Below are 18,792 nucleotides of genomic sequence, written 5' to 3' on the forward strand. Positions count from 1 at the left end.
GAGTACCAAATCACCTGACGCGTTATTAGTGTAGACAAATTAGCAATTCACGATGTCGTCCGAGGCTTCACCTGAAAACACTTGAAGATACGATCTTTATTCATATTTCGACACTTCACATTCACATTATACAAATTTACTTTCCTTCAAATATAAGACTTCCACGGTAAGTTCATTTCTTTGTATGCAACCATTCTCGTCCTCTTATGAACCTGATTGTTGCGAGGAAGTCAAACCTTAACACTTCGATGTAGAGAGAAATAAGATATATTTTACTTAAAGTCGATGGACATGTTTAAAAAACAAATAACACACACATGACAAGTACAAATACATTCACACTTTGACAAGAGAAAGATAAACCCACAAATGTAAAATGCCGTGTACGACAAATAGACTTGCTGGTTATATGTTTAGGTAATGAACAAACTTTCTAAAACACATAATTCTTTCATGTTTCCCGCATTTTACTAGGTATGTAAAGGTTATTGCATGGTTTTCGAGTAACAAGGGATTTATTACACCCGAGCGAAGCGAGGGTGTAATAAGTCCCGAGTGACGAGAAATCATGCAATAACTGGCTTACTGCATGCTTCCCAACTCGAACAAAACAGAAAAATTAAGTAAAAAATGTTCACCTGGACAATCTTATGACCTACCCTACACTGCAGATAATTTACATGTACCTGTGAGTGAATACTAATCAGCACCAGGTAAGTTTGTCTTAATTCTCAATAGCCCAGTCTGAGTGTATCCTTCAAAATGAATACAAGTGCTTTTGGATTACTATCAAGCTCCAGTGTCAGGGAAGTTAATAAGGAGTATATGTTCAACAATTAGAACAAAATACGGGACACAATGTTGAATTTCTGACTACATTTTCAGTTTAATTTTCAAGATGTGGCAAAGGTACAGGATATTGAAACCATTTGCATGCATACAATGTAAGGGTTTATCAATCCCTAAGGAATTCCAGTTCTTTCAATGAATGGTATATTTGAATGTAAACTTTTCCAGGAAATGCTTATAAGGAAATCAATAACGCCGCCGCCAACTCAGTAATTTTGTTTGTTTGTTTTTCAATCATGAAATTACTATTTTTAACTTTATTTATTATTATTTTTGTCTTATTTTAAATGTGTCAACTAAGTTTATCCTTTCCACTGTATTGACTTCGTCATTACTTACTTATTGATTATCTCCCCCTTTTTTACAGCATTTGTGACCACAGTCCACTTGGCACACACCCTTTCATGGTCATGTAAACATGATTGGCCATTAAAGGGGATTATGTGTGCAGTGGACTGTGGTAGCAAGTGATTTATTGCCCACAGTTTTCCATTGTGAGAGGTGGGAAGTATGCAGTAAGAGATGTTGGCAAAGCTCTCCGTTTCGTGGTCAGAAAATATATACACGTGCAAGATAACGGAAACAGACTGTAATGCGAGTTTCAATTCAGAATAATCAAAACATTCCGTACTCGGCTATTTACACAAGAATCGCAAACAATAAACTAAATACGAACAAACGGTTTTCAATGTTGGTTAATCGTACTTAAATATAATATATTTATATATAGTAATCATCGAAACACATCGATGTCTGATATGTCATTATAAATACACAAAAGTCGGAGCATTGTTTTTAACTGACTGGCTTGAACAACGGTAATGTGTAGTCACAGCAAAACATTCCGTACTCGGCTGTTTACACAAGAATCGCAAACAGTAAACTAAATAAGAACAAACGCTTTTCAATGTTGGTTAATCGCACTTTAATATAATATATATATAGTAATCATCGAAACACATCGATGTCTGATATGTCATTATAAATACACAAAAGTCGGAGCATTGTTTTTAACTGACTGGCTTGAACAACGGTAAGGTATAGCCACAGCAAAACATTCCGTACTCGGCTGTTTACACAAGAATCGCAAACAGTAAACTAAATAAGAACAAACGCTTTTCAATGTTGGTTAATCGCACTTAAATATAATATATTTATATATAGTAATTCTCGAAACACATCGATGTCTGATATGTCATTATAAATACACAAAAGTCGGAGCATTGTTTTTAACTGACTGGCTTGAACAACGGTAAGGTATAGCCACAGCAAAACATTCCGTACTCGACTGTTTACACAAGAATCGCAAACAGTAAACTACATAAGAACAAACGGTTTTCAATGTTGGTTAATCGTACTTAAATATAATATATTTATATATAGTAATCATCGAAACACATCGATGTCTGATATGTCATTATAAATACACAAAAGTCGGAGCATTGTTTTTAACAGACCGGCTTGAACAACGGTAAGGTATCGTCACAGGTAAACCAGTCTTTCTCACCAGATCTATTAATAGACTGACAGGCGCTCACTGTCGCTACAGCTGGCAGGCATGGTCGGTCAGTCGATCGGTGTACAGGTAAAGGTGACCGTCGTGCCTGGGGGAAGTTTCAGCGGAAAGGGGAAGTTTCAGCGGAAAGGGGAAATTTCAGCGGAAAGGGGAAGTTTCTACGGAAAGGGGAAGTTTCAGCGGAAAGGGGAAGTTTCAGCGGAAAGGGGAAATTTCAGCGGAAAGGGGAAGTTTCAGCGGACCAAGGGGAAATTTCACAGAAAAGGGGAAGTCCTACCGGGAATGGGGAAATCCTACCGGAATGGGGAAATCCTACCGGAATGGGGAAGTTTCATCGAAAATAGGGTAATTTCTACCCCTTTTGCGAGGAAAATTCCATAAAACTATTCCCTAGTGGTGGCTGAATCCAGGTCAAAACGGCCGCAGTGTAAAAACGGCCCTAGTTAAAACGGCCCTACTGTAAAAACGGCCCTACTTTTTAAATCGTGATATACAATTTGATTGGATTTTAAATTAAGCTAGCATTCAATTTGTTTCCAATAAGATAATTGTTATTTATGTTTAGTCAATATAATTAGAGGGTGTCAGCCACCAATGCATACATTGTTGTTGTCCAGCTCTTGCCACGTGGAGGCTCCCTCTGTAAGAGCCACACGAATTTAGTTTGCCGAAGTTACTACCGAAATTTCACTATAAAAATTGTCCAAACTGAATGTTTCTAATTATCAAACCATAAATGTCCAAATCTGTAAAAACTGTTCACATTATATGATACCCTACTGCTGCTCAACCGTCGCTCTCGGGGCATAGACGTGCCCAACCCTCTTCAGGAACGCCGAGGTGGAGATGGCATCTTGGTCCCACAGCTCCGCTACCTTCCCCTGGATTCGGCGGTAGGTCGTCCTCTGGTGCCTCTGGAGTGATGACTCGGACACCAGTCTCATCTGGACGCTGACCAGTGAGCCTTCCTTCAGGAGCAGGGGAACCAGGATGTAGAACGGCAAATTGGCCCGTCCTGCTTTGCCGTTCAATCTATGGTGCCAACCTGTAACAGATAAAGTTAAAGATAATGTAAATACGTGTATGATAAGTGCGTGTTGTTATTATTTACATACTTTTACCGAGTCGTTCAATGTAATAAAATATCTTTCATACATGTTCGGATGAGTATAATTATGACATTGCGCTCTATTTTATAAATACCTTGTGATATTCCAATTCATCGGCCTAATGTATGTTGAGTCTGCAGGTGGGGCTGGAAGTACCGACAACTCCAGGGTGGGAGGCTGGTCCAGACTCCTTCGTGGTGGTGGCGACATCGGGAGGTTGGACACTTCCAACACTGGAGGCTATGAAATGGAAGAAATGAAATACTATTATATAGTTTAACTCCATTCATCTCTTATATCATATCTTATTATATATCTTATATCCAAAAACACTCGATATGATACCGAAAAACCGCTATTTATTTCTTACCTCATTCTGTTGGACGATGTAAGTGGAGTCAAGGTTCGAGACAGGATTTGTCGATGTCGGAGTGACTGAGGGTGGGTCCGCACTACTCGTCTGTTGGGGTAAAAAATATTATTTTAATCGTAACGTTAACGGGTTAGCACGGTAATTTGTATATCGACCAAATAATAATTATAAGATAAGTATAACGGGACGTATATATATATGAACATAATAATTATAAGATAAGTATAACGGGACGTATATATATATGAACATAATAATTATAAGATAAGTATAACGGGACGTATATATATATGAACATAATAATTATAAGATAAGTATAACGGGACGTATATATATATGAACATAATAATTATAAGATAAGTATAACGGGACGTATATATATATGAACATAATAATTATAAGATAAGTATAACGGGACGTATATATATATGAACATAATAATTATAAGATAAGTATAACGGGACGTATATATATATGAACATAATAAATATAAAATAAGTATAACGGGACGTATATATATATGAACATAATAAATATAAGACAATTATATCACTTACCGGTACCACACGTTCTATGCTGCCATCTACTACAGCAATCGCACTGCAGAACATCAACGTCAAGGAAACGATTTTACAAATCAGTTAAATCTTGTGTATCAACTAACGGTAAATGTTCTAATTATTTTGAGTGCAGTGTTGGATTAATGCAAGGGGAAATATTATCGCCTTTATTGTTCTCAGTTTTTGTTAATGATTTTGAAACCTCATTTATTGAAAATGGTGCAACGGACTATGACTTTGGTAAATTAAGTTAATTTTTGTTAATGTATGCAGATGACTTAGTATTGTTTTCCGAAACTATTGAAGGTTTACAGAGTCTTTTGGATAATCTGAATGTGTATTCTACTAAATGGAAATTAACAGTTAACACTGAGAAAACCAAAGTAGTTGTATTTAGAAAAGGTGGTCGTATACGAGATAGAGAAAGATGGATGTATAATGGTTTGGAGGTGGAAGTTGTAGATGTTTTCAGCTACCTAGGAGTAAAACTTAAATTCAATAATAAATTTAATCATATACAGAAACAGTTATCTGACCAAGGAAGAAAGGCCATGTATGCTCTTTTTTCAAGCTCTTCTAACTTGAGCCTAAACTGTACAACGTTATTGCATTTATTTGATACGTATGTTTGTAGTATATTGCATTACGCATGTGAAGTATGGGGATCTACAAAAGGTACGGATATTGAGAGGTTACACCTACACTTTTGTAAGAAGATTTTAAAAGTTAAGAAGTCGACTTGCAACGCAATGGTTTATTTTGAATTAGGTCGACATCCTTTGGAAAATATAAGAAAATTCAGAATGATAAAATATTGGTTAAAACTAATGGATTCGAAAAATTGTATTTTGCAAACTGCGTATTCCTTTTTAAGTAGTAGCAATACAGGCAATTGCTTTAACTGGGTTAAGTATGTCAAACATTGTCTTTTTTCTCTCGGATTCGCAGATGTATGGACAAATTATTATTCATATAACCATAAAAGTATTTTGTACATGATAAAGCAAAGAATATTTGATCAAAGTCAACAATATCTGAGAGGGCTATTAGAAACCTCACCTAAATGTATTTTATATAAGCACTTAGCAAATCACCATACTCTTCAATACTATTTGACAAAGTATATTCCAATGAAATACCGGATCTGTTTATCTAAACTTCGTCTTTCTGCACATAATTTAGCTATTGAGACTGGTAGATACAATAACATAACGAGAGAACAAAGACACTGTATGAGCTGCATTTCAGATATTGAAGACGAATATCATTTTATTTTAATATGTAACAATTTTCATATTCTGAGAGTAAAATACATAAAACCATATTACTGGCGAAATCCTTCAATGTTTAAACTTGTACAGTTANTGATGATGATGATGAAGATGATGATGATGATGATGATGATGTGAGAGCGTTAATGATTGTTGAATGCACAATAATGATGTGGGAGTGATAATGAGTGTTGATTGCACAATACATATACGTAATTTGTAATTTATTGTAAAGTATAGTTATCCAATAAGTTGTCAAACTTAAGGAATAAAAGTTGAATTGTGTATGTGTGTGTGTGTGTGTGTGTATGTGTGTTTGTATCATATTGTATGTTGTCTCTGTATTGTTTTGTATATATGTTATGACTGATAAGTCAACCGACTTAAAGTAATAAAGAACTTGAACTTGAGCATGCTGTGCAGGTCGGATAACACTGTCGCACTCTAAACAGTTCGCCAATGCTGGTCTCATGGTTGAAAGTCTTATTCAAATTCAAATGGTATGTGAAGATTTTGCTATACATTCGTCCAATTTATTAAACCCTCTGACCAATCCCGTTAATTGTTGTTTTAATTGAGTCACTCCGATGTACTCCGAGGTACTCTGTTAAAACAACAAAGACCCTCCTCCCATATCTAAATTATTATTAGTTAATATTGTAACTATTTTTTTCAAATGCTATTCAATAAGTTTTTTAATTAATTCTTTTCTCTAAATAATAAAATTAAATTAAACACTGAAGTAGAAAACACCATTGCAAAGGTATTTGAGACTGAGGAGGGTCAACTATCAATGATTTTTGTTTGTTTGTTTGTTTATGTTTAACGGCCCATCGACGGCTGTGGTCATTTAGGGCCATGGTGATTTATTTATTCACTTTACTTTTTTAACAAACATGTGAATAGCGAAGATAAAATCAGATAAAATGGTTCATTTTAAAAGTATTCGCATTGTATGTGTAGATAATTAAAAATAATAAAAGGGGGTTAAAATAATAAAAGAGATAACGAATAGTTGATATGGAATATGCGATATATATATAACGTCAATGAAAACACAAACACAATTATAATGTTTTTATCTGTACATGTACATATCTTTATTTCTTGAAAGTGCATGTAACTTTATTAACATGATATGAAGTTATGTACCTGTATTACGCACTTATAGTACTTGCAAGTACTATACAGTATATACTATACTATATATAGAGTGGGGCCGTTTTAACTAGGGCCGTTTTTACTAGGGCCGTTACTGCGGCCGTTTTATACCGTGGTGGCTATCACAACAGTTATATCCCTTGTAGGGCCAGGGGTGACGCCAGGCCATAACCATGACCTAATTGACTACCACTCACACAAACACTGTAGACGGTGTAGACGCACTCGATCGATAAGGAGAGAGGCGACAGAGGAATGTGTGTGTGCTTTCGTAACAACAATAACATCTGAAGGATCTAATTCTACCAGATTTCAGTCGAGCTCCCGGAAACGTTACACAAAATGAGACACGCAAGGTAGGATTACAAGATACCGATAATACCCACATATCAAACATGTTCGTTCTAGATATCTAAAACAAAACACGTATGGTAGCCTACTGATATGGGTCCCGGCACACTAATCGTAGGCGCTTGTTTCTAGAATTTCTACCACATTGGATTAAAATCCACAATTTCCACGTTATGTTTTTCCGCGCAGCCATTTTATCAAGCTATATCTCGTAACTACGTGACCTGCTGGACACCACACAGGGATATTTTAGACGTTTGAATTGGCCATCGTCTGTAAACTGACACAAAAATTACCAGAAGTTCGTCCGGAAAACATCAGAAATAATCACCGATTAAAAAAACATGCATAAATATCCAGTTTTGCTTAATGCACTTTTTATCTTGCTTAAAAGGAGCCCATATCTGAAAAAACGGTGATATGTTTCATTCATGAACTGGTCTTTTTTGTAGTCTGACAAACGTACGAAAATATCGTATGCAAATGAGGCCACATCTCCTTGCCGATTTTTTTCCACTTCCGAAGAGCCAAGGGGACATTCTTATATCGATAAACAGTGTTTTCAATAAAACGTTAACCTTAATTGTAACGCAATGAACTTCCAATTCTATCCAATTTTAAACAGAACAAAATGAGAAATAACTTACCATCAACCAAAACCGATATAAAACTGCAGAAAAAAAACAATGACAGATTCTATATCATAACTAAATAAATATAATAAATACATTTATAAAATTACATGAATTCGTTCAATTTGACATCTTGAAAAATCAATTTAAATTGTGAAATGTTATAAAAAGTTGTTTTGATAATTAATTTGACAATCAAAGATAATTATTTTTATTCCAAACAAAGCTTTTGTTCTTGCAGGTCACTGTAGAGAATTTCTTTTTAGTGTATTCGATTTATCTTTGAACACTACACACGGAAACATATGACGGCTACTTCCGACGGGAGAAGTTTGCTAAGGATAGTTTATGTTCTGATTTTTTAAAAATACAGTTTTATGTTGCTATTTTTTTGTTTCCTTTAGTAGATTATATACATGTTTATGACAGTCTTCCGTAATTTCAACAGTTTTCTGCCGATATGAGTACGAGATCGCGGATGCTTCTTAAGTGCGCGGAAATCGGTAGCCCGAGGATAGTTTATGTATTTGATCCGAAAACGGTCGCACATACACATGGACGTTAGGAAACCCCGAGATCATGTCACTTATTAGGTCACCTGAGCTTTAGCTCAAGTGACCTATTGCTATCCGTTTTCGTCCGTCGTCCGTTAACATTTTACATTTCAAACTTAAAGTCAAGTTCTGCTGGGCCGATTGAACTGAAAGTTGGTAGGAATGATCAGCTCATGGTCCTGACAAAGTGTTGTTATTTTTCAGGTCAATCAGAAATCCAATATGGCCGCCACGGCCGCCATTTTGAAAACCTATTTCAAACTTAAAGTCAAGTTCTGCTAGGCCGATTGAACTGAAAGCTGTTCAATACCAGATTTCAACAATGACATTCAGTCTTGTTCTGCCCTTCAATCTACTGAAGGCGAGGTTGATGCTCTTGTTGAAGCATACACATTTGGTATAGAAGCCCTTATAGAGAAACACGCACCTCTGCAAACTAATGTGATAACTGTGAGACCAAATGCTCCGTGGTATAATGAAAATCTCTGCGTAGAAAAACAGAATCGTAGAAAAGCAGAGAGACAGTGGCGACGGACCAAATTAACCGTTCACCAACAGATTTATAGGGAGCAATGTCGGCAAGTTGGTTCACTTCTCTTTTAGTCAAAGAAGGCTTATTATTCGGAAAGAATCGAAGAATGCGGTAAGGATAATAGACAGCTTTTTAGACTCACCAAAAACCTAATGGGACAGAAAGGTGAAATTATCCTACCAAGCTGTAATTCTGAAAAAGACTTAGCAAGCAAGTTCAGTGATTACTTTCTGAATTAAATCAGCTCAATCAGGAAAAATATTGTCGAAGTGAACACCTCTGCATGCTGACATTGACATCTCTGTCATGAATGCTGACATTGCATTTGATGGGGAACCATTGGCAAAGCTCTCACCAACAACCCAGGACGAGTTGCGCAACATTATCATGACCTCACAATCAAAGTCCTGTGAGCTTGATCCACTGCCTACAGACCTATTAAAGCAATGTCTTGAAGCACTGCTTCCTTTGATTACCTCAACCATGAACAAATCATTGGCTGAGTCAAAGGTTCCATTATGTTTCAAGATGGCACATGTCAGACCATTGTTAACTCATTCACCCCTGAAATTTCATAATAAACTATTCCAACCTTTGTTTTGGAAGTGATAAATGTGTCTTCAGGGGTGAATGAGTTAAAGAAGCCTGGAATGGACAAGGAGTAGTTGAAAAACTACTACCACCCAGTTTCAAATCTGCCTTTTCTGTCTAAGATCTTGGAGAAGGTTGTGTCCCGGAGTTTCGAGGTTCATCTCCATGCAAACAGTCTTCATGACAACATGCAATCGGCCTACCGCATGGGACACTCGACTGAAATGGCCCTCCTTCGTGTACATAATAAAAAGCAACTGCATTGGAAAACAAGTGCAGAGTGGTGCTTGTCATGCTGGACTTGTCAGCTGCATTTGACGTCATCGACCATGGTATACTTTATAAACGTCTGGAATACTCTTATGGAGTGACTGATACAGCACTATGCTGGATACAGTCTTACCTGAGTGAACGACGGCAGTGTGTTGCCATCAGATCTTCCCCCTCACATGACAAAGTACTAGATTTAGGGGTTCCTCAAGGGTCGGTGTTAGGACCACGAGAATATTGTATATACTCCAAACCGATTGGAGAGATTTGTCGTCGCCATAGCCTTCTCTATCATTGCCATGCCGATGACACACACATTTACATGATCATCAAACCACAGGACAGTTGGAATACAGTCTCAGTAAGTCTGGAAGCTTGTCTGACAGATATCAGTATCTGGATGAACGCCAACATGCTTAAGCTAATCAGGAAAAGACGGAACTAATCGTCTTTTCCACAAAGTGTCAACAAAAAATGGCTCTCCAGTTCAAGGTCGGTGCCAGAACTATTGAGACTGTTCCAGCTGTTAAAAACCTAGGGGTATACTTTGATAGTTCACTGAGCATGGAGAAACAAGTGAACGCTATTGCCAAATCCTGTTACTACCAGATCAGGAACATAGGCTGTATTCGGCAGTTAATAACTGCAGATGCATGCAAGATTTTGGTGAATTCACTTGTTACCTCTCGGTTGGATTATGGTAACACCCTGCTCTGTGGTATATCTGACAAACTAACTAGTCATCCAGAACACTGCAGCACGGCTAGTTACCTATACTGAGAGAGAGATCTCATCACACCTGTGCTTATTCGTTGCATTGGTTACCTATACGTTACAGGTCGCAGTACAAAATTCTGGTGTACACATACAAGGCACTGGACGGAACAGCTCCTCAGTACCTACAGGAGCTTGTTACCCTGTATCAGCCATCACAAATCTTTTTTTTGGGTCCCAAAATCTCGTACTGTGACCTACGGAAACAGATGCTTCGGGAGGGTTTCAGCTACGTTGTGGAATAGCTTACCATCTGCTATTAGAAAGTCAAATACCCTGGCCAAGTTCAAGAGAGCCATCAAAACTCACCTCTTCACGTCTGCATTTTAAAATCCTTGCAAATACGTCATGTAAATACCACCCTTTAATATGTTCCGGCGTCCATCCGTCAACTTTTTCTTTTGAACGACTTCTCCTGAAGAACTGTAGGACCTAGGGTCATGATATTTTGCCAGTAGTTACCTGGGATGGAGTGCTATAGATTTTCCTCATTAAAACGACCTTGACCTACTTTCAAGGTCACAGGGGTCAAATATGTTAAAAATTTCAAACAACAATATCCTAAGAACCATTTGAACTTGAGTCATGATACATCGGTATGTTATGTAGACCAGCAGTGCGAATATTTTTTTCAATTACAGTAATGAGGTCAAAAGGCAACTTCAAATACTTGTCGGGGGTCAAATGTCAACATGGGTTAAAAACTTTAACAATCTTCTTCTCAAGTTCCAAAAGGCCCAGGGTCATGATATTTTGAGAGGAGGTACCTGGGATGGAGTGCTATGAATTTTCCTCATTAAAATGACCTTGACCTACTTTCAAGGTCACTGGATTTAATTATGTTAAAAACTTCAAACAACAATATCCTAAGAACCATTTGGACTAGAGTCATCATACTTAGGTATGTTATGTAGACCAGCGATGTGAATTGTTTTCTTTATTACAGTAATGAGGTCAAAGGTCAACTTTAAGTGCAAGTCGGGAGTCAAAGGTCAATGTGGGTTAAAAGCTTTAAAATTAAAATTTTAAACAACAATATCTTCAGAACTGTTTAAGTGATGTTAAAATGTCTTGTGTTCTAGTTACCAAATTTGGTCTTAAGTTACCTATATATGTCAATGCACATGTAACACTCACTATAAGCTTGGCCCTGGTTGCCAGCCATGCCCTTTGAAATTTAGTAACTTGGATGATAACATACATGGTTTGCCCACATCCCAGGGGCAGAGGGGCAGGCCCCAACAAGAGAAATAGATTAATCTTTGATATCCTTCTCCATCCATATGGATAAAGGGATTAAAAAAAATATAATCTGGAACATCCTTGGGCAAAATGGATTTAGAATTGTAGAAATGAAGGTTGTAACTGCCCTTGAGAGTAGATGGGAGGGGCACAATAAGGAAATAGGAGAAAATCGTTTTTGAAATCCTTCTCCTTCTGTAGGTATGGAGGGATTTAAACCAATATTTTTTCTAGGGCAATTAATCCTTTGTCAAAGGGGACAGAATTTGTATAAACAGAAGGTGTGTGGTTTCCCTGGGGGCAGGGGGCCAGAAAAGGAAAATAAAATCTTTAAAAACCTGCTCTTTCCAAACTGAAAAGGTTTTTAACCAAATTTAATTAAGAGTACTCTGGATCAAGGGTATTCGTGTACAATATTGTATAACTAGAGGGTGTGCCTTTCCCCCAGGGGAGGGGGATGGCAGAATGGTGTAGCCCAATAGGGGGAATGAGGGTATTGTTGAGACATGTATATTTGCTGCATTATTTAATGAGAATATTCTGCTTTAGTATCCAGTGGAGTAATACAGGCCCTCTGGGTCTCTTGTCTTGTTTTGTAGTCGTGGCATGCTGTCAAACTTGAAGGCCATTACAGCCCCAGGTTGTAGATGTGCAGTTACTACGGCGACACAGCGGGTTGATCATGAGGTCGGAAACTCTACTGGTGGAAATAACCTGATTGACATTCCTGGTCCCAATGGAATCTACGCACTTTCATATATCGGGCTGCGGTTTCAGTTCAAGCCTTTCAGTTAGTCATGCAATATATTGACAAATATTTATAAACTTGTTCAAATAGTTATTGCCCTTTAATTTAAACTCATAATAATTTCAAAAGAGTTGTACAGTGATCATGAGGTCATAAAGGTCAAACGGAACTGAACAAGTTCATTTTTATCATTGACTGATTAAAGCTTTACCATAACATCACTTATATTTTGTGAAAAAGAAGTCAATTCACCATTTTTGTCATAATTGTGTACATATGTGATTCAGAATGTGAAGTACGCTATGTACATGTAGCTCGTGTTATATATACCTTAAGCTTGTTGTTTCAGAGTAACATCGATCACTTCATAATCCTAACTATTACTGTCACATAGCTAAAGGCCTGTTCTCTGACAGTATTTGAAACAAACATCACACGCTATTTAACAAATGCTATGCCATTCATTTTGCTAGGTAAATACGACTTGCGGAAGTTTAGCACAAAGATGGAGGCATGGAAAAACCAGTATGGTCCTATTGTCCGAGCAAAGGTAGGAAACAGATGGAGCCTGTACCTGTTTGATCCAGACGACATAGAGAAGGTGTTCCGGGCCGACCAGAAATACCCCGAACGCGCTACACTTCCCATTCTGTCAGTCTATGAAAAGCGTCAAAAAATACCACCAAGTCTTGCCAATACGTGAGTCATCACAAAAGACAAACACCAATATGTACCTTGTATATATATACAATTATACAAATACCTGTACACTGTATATCTCAATATTACTGCCATCATTAAGATGAAACTACAACCTGTTGCTTGGGGCATATTAGGAACTGTGTGAGCCAAATACTAGTACAATGAATCATTTGATCAAATGGAAATAGATTGGACAAAACTTGATACTTCATTCCAATATCAAGTAACAGATGTATAGTCTGATTGAAGTTTTGTTGTGACTTTTAAGGTTACCGACTACTATGATGGGTGTAGTTCACCATATCCTTGAATTAGGCCCTGCGAGTTTTATGATGAGTGTAGTTCACCATATCCTTGAATTAGGCCCTAATTCACTTTATGGTGCCTGTCTCTTCAGCTTTACAAATTGATATCAGCATAGCGGGTAGTGAACCCATTCGGGTCTGGTTGTAATTTGGTATATCCTTCAAGATGGATTCAAATATGTAGGGAACAACCATAGGAACACCTAAATGGTTCAACCAGACTACTCAACTTCCTCTATTCCAGAGATTGGTAACATAGAATACCATGAGACCAATCTGACAAGACCAATTAACAGGTGCTGGTTAGACTTGCGTACACATCACCCATCTTAACAATATAGACCATATCAAAATGGCTGCCTCCTGGTTCTACATGATCCCAGTATGGCATTTAACTTGTGTTTATGACGTTACAATCCACAATTGTGATATACATGTATGTACTTTGCAATACTCTAGAATACTCGAAACCTCTCAATATATATGTACCACAATAATAGCAGAAGTACCTGTTTGTCTATCACTTTGAGTACTCCACCTTAATTGACCAAAACTGACTGAACTTACCCCACTTATCCCGCTTACCCACTTATCCCACTTACCCACTTATCCCACTTACCCACTTATCCCACTTACCCACTTACCCCACTTAGCCCACCCCCTGCAGGATACGGACATGGTTATACTGGTGTTAGTTTTCTCTGCAGCCAAACCCTCCTTTGACATAGCAATATCTATGACCTAAATAATTAGAAGTCTAGGAAACTCAGACAAGTCATAGGTGTGAGGACTCGGGACGAGTCATTGGTGCGAGGACTCCGACAAGTCATTGGTGTGAGGACAGACGAGTCATTGGTGCAAGGACTCAGACAAGTTATTGGTGCAAGGACCAAGACGAGTCATTGGTGTGAGGACTTGGACGAGTCATTGGTGTGAGGACTCTGACGAGTCATTGGTGTGAGGACTCGGACAAGTCATTGGTGCAAGGACCCAGACGAGTCATTGGTGTGAGGACTCGGACGAGTCATTGGTGCGAGGACTCCGATAAGTCATTGGTGTGAGGACAGACGAGTCATTGGTGCAAGGACTCAGACAAGTTATTGGTGCAAGGACCAAGACGAGTCATTGGTGTGAGGACTTGGACGAGTCATTGGTGTGAGGACTCTGACGAGTCATTGGTGTGAGGACTCGGACAAGTCATTGGTGCAAGGACCCAGACGAGTCATTGGTGTGAGGACTCTGACGAGTCATTGATGTGAGAACTCAGACAAGTCATTGGTGCGAGGACTCTGACGAGTCATTGGTGTGAGAACTCAGACGAGTCATTGGTGTGAGGACTTGGACGAGTCATTGGTGTGAGGACAGACTAGTCATTTGTGCGAGGACTCAGACAAATCATTGGTGTGAGGACAGACGAGTCATTGGTGCAAGGACTCAGACGAGTCATTGGTGTGAGAACTCAAACGAGTCATTGGTGTGAGGACTCAGACGAGTAGACAAGTTATTGGTGTGAGGACTCCGACAATTAAGTCATTGGTGTGAGGACTCAAACGAGTCATTGGTGTGAGGACTCAGACAAGTCATTGGTGTGAGGACTCAGACGAGTAGACGAGTCATTAGTGTGAGGACTCCGACAAGTCATTGGTGTGAGGACTCGGACGAGTCATTGGTGCGAGGACTCAGACAAGTCATTGGTGTGAGGACAGACGAGTCATTGTTGCAAGGACTCAGACGAGTCATTGGTGTGAGAACTCAGACAAGTCATTGGTGTGAGGACTCAGACGAGTAGACGAGTTATTGGTGTGAGGACTCCGACAATTAAGTCATTGGTGTGAGGACTCAGACGCGTAGACGAGTCATTAGTGTGAGGACTCCGACAATTAAGTCATTGGTGTGAGGACTCAAACGAGTCATTGGTGTGAGGACTCAGACGCGTAGACGAGTCATTGGTGTGAGGACTCAGACAAGTCATTGATGTGAGGACTCATGACAATTAAGTCATTGGTGTGAGAACTCCAAACCAGTAAAACATGCTCTTCAATGTTTATTTCTAGAAATGGTATAGAATGGTACACTATGAGGGCACCGACTCAGAAGGTCATGCTTCGTCCCAAGGCAGTGACCAAATATGCACCAAAATTGAGCAAAATAGCAGACGATTTTGTTCTTGCATTGGAAAATAAAGATCGCCTTGACAACCTACCATTCAAACTCATGGAGTATTCAGCCGAAGGTTTGTATGCATGTTTTTCTCTGTAAGTGACACATTAAAGTTCTTGAAAGAAACAATAGCAGGTTATCAGGTACATTTCTAAACTATTAGAACCACTTAATGACAAATGTTGGACATGATCGGAGTAAAATTCATGGACAAAATGTAGCTGATGTAGGTGTGTAATACTTACAGGTGTGGGGATGTTGTGTTTTATAAAGTTAATACATTGTAGGTGTGGGTATGTTGTGTTTTATACAGGAATACATTGTAGGTGTGGGGATATTGTGTTTTATAAAGTTAATAGATTGTAGGTGTGGGGATGTTGTCTTTTATACAGTTATACATTGTAGGGGTGGGGATGTTGTGTTTTATAAAGGTAATCCATTGTAGGTGTGGGGATGTTTCGTTTTATACAGTTATACATGTAGGTGTGGGGATTTTTTGTTTTATACAGTTATACATTGTAGGGGTGGGGATGTTGTGTTTTATACAGTTATACATTGTCGGTGTGGGGATGTTGTGTTTTAACAGTCATACATTGTAGGGGTGGGGATGTTGTGTTTTTTAAAGTTAATACATTGTAGGTTTGGGGATGTTGTGTTTTATACCGTTAATACATTGTAGGTGTGGCGATGTTGTGTTTTATAAAGTTCATACATTGTAGGTGTGGGGATGCTGTGTTTTATAAAGTTAATACATTGCAGGTGTGGGGACGTTGTGTTTCATACAGTTAATACATTGTAGGTGTTGGGATGTTGTGTTTTATACAGGAATACATTGTAGGTGTGGGTACGTTGTGTTTTATACAGTTATTCATTGTAGGTGTGGGGATGTTGTCTTTTATACAGTTATACATTGTAGGGGTGGGGATGTTGTGTTTTATACCGTTAATACATTGTAGGTGTGGTGACGTTGTGTTTTATACAGTTAATACTTTGTAGGTGTGGGGACGTTGTGTTTCATACAGTTAATACATTGTAGGTGTGTGGATGTTGTCTTGTATAAAGTTAATACATTGTAGGGGTGGGGACGTTGTGTTTTATACATTTATACATTGTAGGTGTGGGGATGGTGTGTTGTATAGAGTTATACATTGTAGGTGTGGGGATGTTGTGTTGGGACGTTGTGTTTTATACAGTAATACATGGTAGGTGTGGGGATGTTGTGTTTTATACAGTTAATACTTTGTAGGTGTGGGTTGGTGTGTTTTATACAGTAGTACATTGTAGGTGTGGGGATGGTGTGTTGTATAGAGTTATACATTGTAGGTGTGGGAATGTTGTGTTTTATACAGTAAGACATTGAAGTTGTGGGGACGTTGTGTTTGATACAGTAATACATTGTAGGTGCGGGGATGTTGTGTTTTATACAGTAAGACATTGAAGTTGTGGGGACGTTGTGTTTTATAAAGTTAATACATTGTAGGTTTGGGGATGTTGTTTTTTATACAGTTAATACATTGTAGGGGTGGGGATGTTGTGTTTTTTAAAGTTAATACATTGTAGGTGTGGGTTGGTGTGTTTTATACAGTAGTACATTGTAGGTGTGGGGATGGTGTGTTTTATAAAGTTAATACATTGCAGGTGTGGGGACGTTGTGTTTTATACAGTTAATACATTGTAGGTGTGGGTTGGTGTGTTTTATACAGTAATACATTGTAGGTGTGGGGATGTTGTGTTTTATACAGTAATACATTGTAGGTGTGGGGATGTTGTGTTCTTTTGGTGGCTTTGTACTCACAAAGCATTGCCATTTCTACTAATCGCCAATACTTCGTTCTTCCAAATTGGCTTTCTTATATAATTCCTATATAAGTGCCCCCAAATAATTAAATATTCCTACATATTCATTGTCTGAGCCCATTAGCTCATCTCTCATCTATAAATAGGCTGGATAAACCGGGTCATGACTGTCTGGTTGGCAGCACTCGCTCCAATCATCTCTCCTCCCTGCAACTTAAGTTTCCTCTGGTCTCAGGCTCCGCCATGGTCATGAAACTTCAAGTAGGTAACAGCCCTACTTTCTCCAGTAGGTAACAGCCCTACTTTCCCCAGTAGGTAACAGCCCTACTGCCACAGTCATGACCATCTCCAGCCTAGTCTTACATGTATATTTCTTGGGGGTACTCGTGCATTTGTCGCCCCCCATTTGCCAAAAGATATTAGATGAAGTAGCATATTATCATTACATAATAAAGCTGTCAAACCTCATACCATTGTTGTTGTTTTCTTTAAAGTGATGGTTATTTGTTAACCAAAGTTTTAAAGATTACAATAATTTCCCAACACTCAGCTGTTTCCATACCTCACTCTCTTGGGATCGGAGCGTATCTTACATGCACATAACATGTTCCACTGCGCATCCTCATTACACATGCAAGCTTGACCACTACATCTTGACCAAACATACGTCACTAGCCTCGCTCTCAATCTACCGCCGATGCTGAAGACGTCTGCATCACTCGCTATCCATCCATCCACCCCTCCACCTCCATTAAACACATCCATACACCTTGCATGAATGACCAATATCATCTTCGAATTCGCCCTCGTGTTACATTACATGCTTACCTGGGTGCGACCAATGTACTTTACCCACCTCGGGCAGGCTTTCTTATATAATTCCTATATAAGTGCCCCCAAATAATTAAATATTCCTACATATTCATTGTCTGAGCCCATTAGCTCATCTCTCATCTATAAATAGGCTGGATAAACCGGGTCATGACTGTCTGGTTGGCAGCACTCGCTCCAATCATCTCTCCTCCCTGCAACTTAAGTTTCCTCTGGTCTCAGGCTCCGCCATGGTCATGAAACTTCAAGTAGGTAACAGCCCTACTTTCTCCAGTAGGTAACAGCCCTACTTTCCCCAGTAGGTAACAGCCCTACTGCCACAGTCATGACCATCTCCAGCCTAGTCTTACATGTATATTTCTTGGGGGTACTCGTGCATTTGTCGCCCCCCATTTGCCAAAAGATATTAGATGAAGTAGCATATTATCATTACATAATAAAGCTGTCAAACCTCATACCATTGT

At 38.6% G+C, this 18,792-nt stretch overlaps 2 protein-coding genes across 3 annotated transcripts in view; one reads left to right on the forward strand and one right to left on the reverse strand.

The window, feature by feature from the left end:
• Positions 1–2,988: 2,988 nt before the first annotated feature.
• On the reverse strand, positions 2,989–4,458 carry LOC110449941. The gene is made up of 4 exons (XM_021497124.1): positions 4,405–4,458; positions 3,845–3,934; positions 3,569–3,714; positions 2,989–3,410 (listed from the first exon to the last, which is right to left on the reverse strand). The coding sequence occupies exons 1-4, from the start codon at positions 4,456–4,458 to the stop codon at positions 3,398–3,400; spliced, it is 303 nt and encodes a 100-aa protein (XP_021352799.1). The 3' UTR covers positions 2,989–3,397.
• Positions 4,459–6,951: 2,493 nt separating this feature from the next.
• LOC110449907 (cytochrome P450 27C1-like) overlaps positions 6,952–18,792 on the forward strand; it is a 29,684-nt gene continuing 17,843 nt past the window's right edge. For both annotated transcript variants that reach the window (XM_021497063.1, XM_021497064.1), the window contains exons 1-4: positions 6,952–7,195; positions 12,385–12,575; positions 13,007–13,232; positions 15,595–15,773. In XM_021497063.1, coding sequence (XP_021352738.1) covers positions 7,182–7,195; positions 12,385–12,575; positions 13,007–13,232; positions 15,595–15,773 — 610 coding nt within the window. In that variant the 5' untranslated portion in view covers positions 6,952–7,181. The remainder of the gene's footprint in view (positions 7,196–12,384; positions 12,576–13,006; positions 13,233–15,594; positions 15,774–18,792) is intronic.

The sequence above is a fragment of the Mizuhopecten yessoensis genome, unplaced genomic scaffold, assembly GCF_002113885.1.
Source record: "Mizuhopecten yessoensis strain PY_sf001 unplaced genomic scaffold, ASM211388v2 scaffold4839, whole genome shotgun sequence".
Taxonomy (NCBI): Eukaryota; Metazoa; Mollusca; class Bivalvia; order Pectinida; family Pectinidae; genus Mizuhopecten; species Mizuhopecten yessoensis.